Source organism: Plectropomus leopardus, chromosome 21, assembly GCF_026936395.1.
Source record: "Plectropomus leopardus strain MGB_pleo_1.0 chromosome 21, ASM2693639v1, whole genome shotgun sequence".
NCBI lineage: Eukaryota > Metazoa > Chordata > Actinopteri > Perciformes > Serranidae > Plectropomus > Plectropomus leopardus.
The window spans coordinates 2,006,076-2,014,475 of NC_142196.1; the positions used below are offsets into that span (position 1 = coordinate 2,006,076).

At 42.7% G+C, this 8,400-nt stretch overlaps 1 protein-coding gene across 1 annotated transcript; it reads right to left on the reverse strand.

Moving 5' to 3' along the window:
- Positions 1-3,758: 3,758 nt before the first annotated feature.
- LOC148185978 (uncharacterized) lies at positions 3,759-8,112 on the reverse strand. The gene is given in 4 exon segments (XM_088072339.1): positions 3,759-5,011; positions 5,014-5,183; positions 6,915-7,034; positions 7,193-8,112. Coding segments are annotated over 4 exon segments (2,463 nt in total).
- Between the last annotated feature and the right edge of the window lie 288 nt (positions 8,113-8,400).

Here is an 8,400-nt window from a genome sequence, read left to right on the forward strand (position 1 = left end):
GGCTACATGGCCTTGGATTGGAAATAATGATGGCTAGTGGCTGCAATAGAAATAAACCTGCTAATATTTGGAACATCAATCGCCATGCTTTTTTGATTGTTATCGCCAGAGGAGAAGTCGCAGAACAATCATTCAATGGAGATACAGCCATCTTGCAATTGTGTGTTATCAACATTTCCAAAATATCACAATTCTGTAATGGAAATCTACCTACTAGTGTGACCGTCCCTCCTGCTTGCCCTATAGGTGCCTTTGAACTCCATATATTACATCGTGGATGCAATAGGTTCTGTCGGGGTACATTCTCAGCTAATTTCATCCAGGGGCGTATCATGCAGATGCAAAAGGTAGCTTTTGGTGTGGGTATCATATGCCAAAAACACTGTCAAAGCGTTGGTATTTGATGACTTTGAATTGAGAATGGGCTGGCCCTCATGACACCTACCACACCCTTGCTGTTTCCATTGTTAGCTTTCCCCGTATATGCTAGTCCTTGCCTACACCAGCTGTGTCATATTCCTCTGATTTGTTCTGTATATAGTTTTACTTGTGTTCTGCTTTGTTTCTTGTCAGTCCAGCTGCATTAATCTTTGAACTGTACTCCGTTTCCTTGAGTACTGATTTGTGCCTAGATTGCACTTGTTCCTGTTACTTTAAATCACTTGAGCCTGCCCCTCAGTTTTGTCTCCTGCTCATTTTTGGGGCAATTGGTATCAGCTTTATTTTACTAAAGCTTTCTTTTTGTTCTTCTAACCTGTCTGCTTTTTGTTTTTGCAAAATAGCATTTATTCAGAGGACACCTGCAGCATTCACGGCGGACAACATGTGCTGTCTGTCCTAGCAGCGACTGTCCACAGCCCACAGTGACTGACTTCCCAAATGATAACCATATTGCAATGGGATTTCAAATGCAGTTCACACAATCCAAGTGACCTTGAAGACGCACTGTTAGTGTGTGTATTTTAAATCATTTTCTGTCTCTAAAACATCATCCCTCACCCCCTGCACATTCTGTATGTAAAAGTATTTAGAAATATGACATTATCTTACCAGATGCATTTTTCAACTTACTTCACTAGGGGTTTCCTGCAATGATGTTTGGATAGGAAATCAGAAACTTTTTTTTCAGCAGGATGGATTGTGTACCATTATCTTGTCAAGTCCATTATATTTATATAGTGCCAATTCATACAAAGAAAAATATATTTCTTCTCATAAAGAGCAGGTATAATAATACTATAGTATTACTCCTTTGCCTACGGAGCCCCTAAGGAGACATGGGAGAAAAAAAAAGAGAGAACGCAAAACCTTTGCGAGGGCTCACAAAACCTTGTCTGTTCTCCCGAGTATGAATATTTCAACGTAACAATGTTGGGTCATTGGTAAAATACAGATAAATTAGGTAACAGAACAAAACATACAATGTAGAAATATTTCCATGTAACAATGTCGAGTTGTCAGTAAAATATTACTTAAGCTATTTAGCTGGAAGTGTTAATCTGATTTTATTTTTGATATGTATTTTGTCACTTGCCTCTGCACAGTGGAAGTGTCCTGACAGTCCATTTCTGCAGCCAGACCTGTGGTAAAACTTTTGCGTTCCCCCACAAAACTTTTGTGTTCTCTTGCAAAACTTTTGTGTTCTCTCGCAAAACTTTTGCTGCAGAAATAGACTGTCAGGACTCTTCTGCTGAGAGGAAGTCACGAAATACATATCAAAATAAAATGGGATTAACACTTCCAGTTAAATCATTTCAGTAATATTCTACAGACAACTCAACATTGTTACATGGAAATATTTATACATTGTATATATTTATTCTGTTCTACTATGAAGCTGGTTACAAGTACTTTATATACACTTAATATTTTGTGTAAAGACGGAATAGAGTTACACACACTAATAGAAAAAACAAAGCTGCTTTTGTTAGCAGTTGAGCTCTTCTTTCTTTAAAAAAACACTTAATTCAGAATGTCAGTATTCCCTATCAGCTCAATTTAATAATCAGAATGGCAAAAAAATGGCTATAACCACAATTTGAATGAATGAGCCTCTGTATGTCGTGCAATCGTAATATGTATGAGAGGCCTATTTATATATCATATTAGTCTGTTTTCTTTCACAGTAGTTAGATAAGTATTTTACTGATCACAAAGAACATTGAAGTAGTTGCACTGCACTCTTACTGTACTATGCAACGACATACCTATCATTTGACGTTTTAGTTTTCTAAACCATCAGCTTAGTTTTAATACTTGACTATAAAATTATAATTATTATATAATATTATTATCATATAATAATAATATATTGTAATTGTCTTAGCTCATCTTTTGCATGTATTTTCGATTCTCATTTTCAGCCATCGTTCATTTAACTTTTGTCTCTTATTGTCTGCTATTTTCTTACCTTGTGCTGTTGGACCACCTACATATTTGAAAACATTGACTGCAATCTTTGGCCTAACTCAGCTCTGTGTATAATCAAAGGGTACAATTACAATCAGAATCAGCTTTTTTGGCCAGGTATGGGTGCACAAGGGATTTGACTCCAGTTGACTCCAGTTGCTCTCTATGTAGAAACATTAGACATTAAATATTATTAAACTATTAAACTATTATATACATGGCTATACTAAGCAATAATAAAAGATATAGACCAGAGTGCAAAGATGCTGAAGTAAACAATTTGAATTCTGTCATTTTTTTAATGGATGGGTAATTTGCATGAGGTAGATGATTAGCTTTCTACAGTATTGACATTAAAAACAGAGCACATAAAATGTGTCCATTGTTAAGTTTTTCACATAAGATAAGACACACAAACAGAGAAAAAATGACAAAAGGTTGTTATTAAAAACTTTGAGCATTTCCTGTCACTATTTGTCATCTCTTTTGCACTTACATTATGCTCAATACCCTCTTACACCCACAACCTCCTCACAAAACGTCCACATGTCCAAAATGTCAGTGAACAAAAAGTTTAATTGCTCAATAACTGACTCTCTCTCTTCTTTATCCTCACGTATCCCCTCATTGTGAATGTTAAACCGATGTACAGCCTCTCCAAATCTATCTTCCCCCATCTTCAGAGCATCCAGCAACTCCACCCTGGCTGCAAATGAATGCAGGTCAAATCAAATCAAATCAAATCAAACTTTATTTATAAAGCGCTTTTCATACAAAAAAAGTAACACAAAGTGCTTTACAGATTAAAATCATTCCCATCCTTCCCCACTCCCCGCACAAAATCACATTCATACCCCACCCCGCTCCGTATGCACACGCCCAAGTACACACACCCACGCACACACACATACACGCACACACACACACACACACACACACGCACACACCCCAACAACAGCAATAAGATATTGTACACAAGGCTGAATACAGATGAACCCGGCAAGGAAACGCCATCAGAGGAGCCGTCTGCACCGAGAGCAGCTAATCCGCCACGGCCACCAGGAGCACCGACACAGGGCAACCAGAGGAGGCGGGGTAGAAACACCCAACCTCAACCCAGACACCACAGGACAGCACCCAGGTGGCCACGGCCAACCACCGCTCCCGGCACAGAGGGCTCCCCGGAGGAAACAGTTGGAGAACCTAAGAAATATTAAGAATAAGTAAACTTTAACATGAAACCAAACAATAGGATAAATAAAATAGGGCTATAAGCAATAAAAATAATGGTAACATATAAATAATCATAAGATGCTAAGCTAAATAAGTAGAGATAAAATAAATAAATATCAGTTAAAAGCTAAGCTAAAAAGGTGGGTCTTGAGCCTGCTCTTAAAAACTTGGGCGTTCTCTGCGGCCCTGCGCTCCTCCGGCAGGCTGTTCCAAAGGCGAGGGCCGTAGTAGTAAAAGGACGCCTCGCCGTGGGTATGTGTCCTGACTTTTGGAATGACTAGGAGGCCACTGCCGGAGGAGCGCAGGGATCGTGAGGGTTCATAGGGTAGAAGCAGTTCTGACAGATAAGAAGGCCCAAGACCATTAACACATTTAAAAACCATTAAAAGAACCTTAAAATCGATCCTGAAACACACGGGGAGCCAATGCAGTGATTCTAAAACCGGTGTGATGTGGGCCCGCCTTCTGGTCTTCGTCAGGACACGAGCTGCGGAATTTTGTAATAGTTGTAGACCTGAGATACTCTTTTTATGAAGACCAGAAAGCAGGGCATTACAGTAATCGATACGACTGGTAATAAAAGCATGCATCAGCGTCTCCATGTTGGCCCGAGAGAGAATAGGACGGACACTGGCTATGTTCTTTAAGTGATAAAATCCTATTTTTGTTATATTCTTAATATGGGGGATAAAAGTCAGCTCAGAGTCTAGAATCACGCCCAGGTTTTTTACTTGTGGAGATGGATTAAAAGACAGTGCCTGTAGTTTAGGTAAAAGTTTCTCTCTCTGGGCCTCAGGGCCGAGGACTAAAACCTCAGTTTTGTCCTGGTTAAGCTGGAGAAAGTTCTCTGCCATCCAGGATTTAACGTCTAAAATACAGTTAAAAAGTGCATCCATTGGCCTTGTGTCATCAGGAGACATGGAGATGTACAACTGAGTGTCATCAGCGTAGCTGTGAAAGTTGACTCCATGTCTCCTGATGACACTGCCTAGAGGGAGCATGTACAGATTAAAAAGCGCTGGGCCTAAAATGGAACCCTGAGGCACACCACATGTGATTTTATGAACCCTAGAGGAGCATGTATCTAAACTTACCATGAATGTCCTGTCTGTGAGGCAGGAAGTAAACCATTTGTGAACAGCACCTGACAGGCCGATCTGTTGTAAACGAGTGTGATCTACTGTATCGAAGGCTGCGCTCAGATCCAGTAGAATCAACACTGTGAGCTTTTGTGAATCATAATTTAATCTAAAATCATTTAAAATCTTTAAGAGGGCCGTCTCGGTGCTGTGATTTACCCTAAAGCCAGACTGAAATTTCTCTAGGACATTGTGTGAATTAATAAAATCATTCAGCTGAATAAGAAGAGTTTTTCTAAAATTTTGCTTAAAAATGGTAAGCTAGATACTGGTCTAAAATTGTTAAAATCATTAAAATCTAAATTGCTCTTCTTCAGCAGGGGCCTCACCACTGCCCCTTTAAAGGCAGCAGGAAAGACCCCCGTCTGAAGAGAGCAATTCATCAAGTTTAAAAGCTGATCTCTAAAAGACCCAGAAAACAACTTAAACAACGGGGTCGGGATTGGGTCCAGTAGACATGTGGTGGGCCTCACTGAGGAGAAAACTTTATCAAGACTCAGCATTAACCAGAACAAAACTGCCCAGTGTTTCCTCCGGTGAAGACAGACACTCAGATGCAATTAAGACCATGTTACCCTGGGAGGATAAAATATTATGTCTGATAGTGTCTATCTTCCCCGTGAAGTGGGCTGCAAACTCCTCACAAAGGGAGTCAGTGGCATTAAAATGAGGTTTCTTAAAATCCTGGTTGAGTAGATTGTCTATTGTTGAGAAGAGAACTTTGGTGTTGTTCTTCTGGTTATTGATTAGATTTGAAAAGTAGTTGTTGCGAGAAAGTCTTATTGCTTTATTGTATATTTTTTGTTGTTCAACGTATATTTGATGGTTTATGGTGATCTTGTTTTTCCTCCATCTCCTCTCTGCCACCCTGCAATTTCGTTTTAGTTTCTTCAGTTCATTGTTTCTCCAGGGTGGTATGGTTTTAGTTGGGATGGTCTTGGTTTTAAACGGAGCGAGTGTGTTTAGAGTTGATCGTAACCTGCTGTTAAAATCATCAATCATAAAGTCACAGGGGGCAGGTAAAACAATGGGGAGACCCTTGTCTAAGACCTCTTTAAAATTTGCAGCCACTTCAGGGGTTAGATGACGTTTCATTACAGTTCTCACAGAGGTCTCCTGCCGAATAAAACCAGTGATGTTAAAAAACACGCAGTAGTGGTCTGAGACAGCTAGGTCGACAACAGAGGACACACCAGTGGACAAGCCATACGTGATGACCAGGTCCAGGGTGTGTCCTCTGTTGTGTGTAGGTTTTGAGACGTGTTGGCTAAAGTCCATGCAATTAAGAACATTTAAAAACTCATTAGAAACCGGGTCTAAAAGGTTGTCTACGTGAAGGTTAAAATCACCGGTTAAAATTATCATATTGTAAGAATTGAACTCTGAAAATTCATTGATAAAAAGACTACATTTTCTAGGTGGACGATAAAGAGTGACACATAAAATCAGAGGGTTGCTAAAAACAACTGCGTGATGTTCAAAGGTGGTGTATTGTCCAAATAAAATCGGTTTGGTGGCAAGAGTGTTAGTACTAATAGAAGCTGTGCCACCTCCCCTTTTACCACTCCTTGTAGAGTAAAAATAGTTAAAATTAGGTGGGGAGGCCTCAGTGAGAACAACAGGTGCATCCGTACCCAGCCACGTTTCAGTTAAAAACAAACAGTCTAGTTTCCTATCTAAAATCAGTTCATTGACAATAAAAGACTTGTTCAGCAGAGAGCGGACATTAAAGAGGGCCATGTGTAAAGTAACTGGGGACTGATCTACTGAAGTATGTGGTTGAGCTTTGCGAAGAGGTTTGAGATTATTGACATTAATGATGGATTTGTGAGGAGGGTTATGCTGGGTCTGCTCTCTGCTGATGATGACTGGAATGTGGTGAGTTGAGTCCAATGGAGAAACAGGTGATGGTGTGGGGGCGGTGTGTGTGTGGGAGATGGGAGTGTAGACTGTTCTATCAGTGATAACAGACTGGATTGGAGGATAAGACAGTGAGGCGGGTGCCGAAGGAAGCCAGCAGGGGGAGCCAGCGCTGGCAGTAGTAGCCCGAGGTACAACGAGGGAGAGAGAGAGTCGGGACAGGGGAAGTGGTGCATAGACAGTCAGTCACGTGGAGATGATTGAACAGTGTACTGTATGTTGGCGGCAAGCATTCGGGAGCCCAGAATATTCGGGTGAGTGCCGTCTCTTTTAAAGAGAAACTGGCGGTTCCAGAACAGGTTAAAGCTATCAATGAACTCAACACTATGTGTTCTACATGCGGACAACAGCCAAGTGTGAAGACTAAGGATTCTTGAAAAGCGACCGGAACCGCGACCTAATGTGGGAATGGGAGAGAGATGAACACCGACTTTCCATATTGCCTCAGGAATTCAAAAAGAAATTCAAAGTCGGATTTAGTTTGCTCAGACTGTTGAAAAGCTGTGTCGTTGGTTCCCACATGAACTATAACTCTTTTAATGGATGGCGTGAGTGAAGGCAGTAAACCCTGGAGCTTTTTGGTAAAGTCACGGACTGTGGCGCCAGGGAAACAGTGCGTAACTGCATTGTGGAAGCGCACATTCCTGATTATGGAGTCGCCAACAATCAGCGTAGTAGGGGAGATAAGCGGTCGAAGAGTTGCAGGTTCGGCTCGGCTCGGCTCGGTGTCATCTGTGTGTAACACGTTCACCGGCCTGGGATGGATGGACGTAGCCGGGGACTGTGGCGGGAGCTGAGCAGCGTCTTTCCTAACAGAGCAGCCCCTTGCTGGAGAGCGGTTTACAGGGCGAGGGGTAAACTGCACACGGCCAGGTCGTGAAGAGGGGGCATGACGCCGAGAGCGGAGATCTACAGTAGAGTCGGACTGCTTGGACATAGGCATGGATGGTGGGGGCGGCGAAGAGGGGCCATCAGATTCTGGTGACGTAATGTGACGGCCGGGAAGCAGAGGAAAATCATCCTCATCAAGGATGGAGTATTTGTTGGTCAGCTGGAGGGTCGGTGGTTGATGGGGATGAGCAGGAAGCGATCCAGCATGCCAGCTCTTTCGGGCAACAATCCAAGGCTCCTTGTCACTAGGAGTGGAGCTAACCGGAGCCTTGGGTTTAGCTCCCGGCGGGGTCCGGAGGGCTACAGGCTGGGCACAGTTGACATCCAGACATGGGACGGTTGAATCCAATTCTCCGGTAGCTGTGGTGGCGACAGCACGACCCACGGTGACCAGGGAGTCCAGAAACCGTTCATCATCTTTGATCTGGTACAAGATGGATATCCTCTCTTCCAGCTCAGAGATTTTCTGTGACAGGCGGAGGCAGCTGTCACATCCAGATGGTGAGGTGAGTGAAGGCATGGCTTATAATGAGTTCAGTCAGGTGAAACTAGATATGTTAGCAGCTTCTGATAGTGCAGCTCAATTTGCAGTTTATCAACACGGTTAGCAGGTAGTTAGCATGTTAGCTCCCTTGCTATCGGTTGTCTGTGTCACGGTGGAGCGGTACTGCTGCCCGGTGCCCGGTGAGTGACTGTCCAGTGGACCGAGAGCAGCACCGCCAGGTTCGGTCCCGGCTGGCGCGTTAGCTCACCTGGATCGGGTTGTTATCCAAGCTTCCCCACGGTTCTGTGTTCGGGCCGCTGGCGC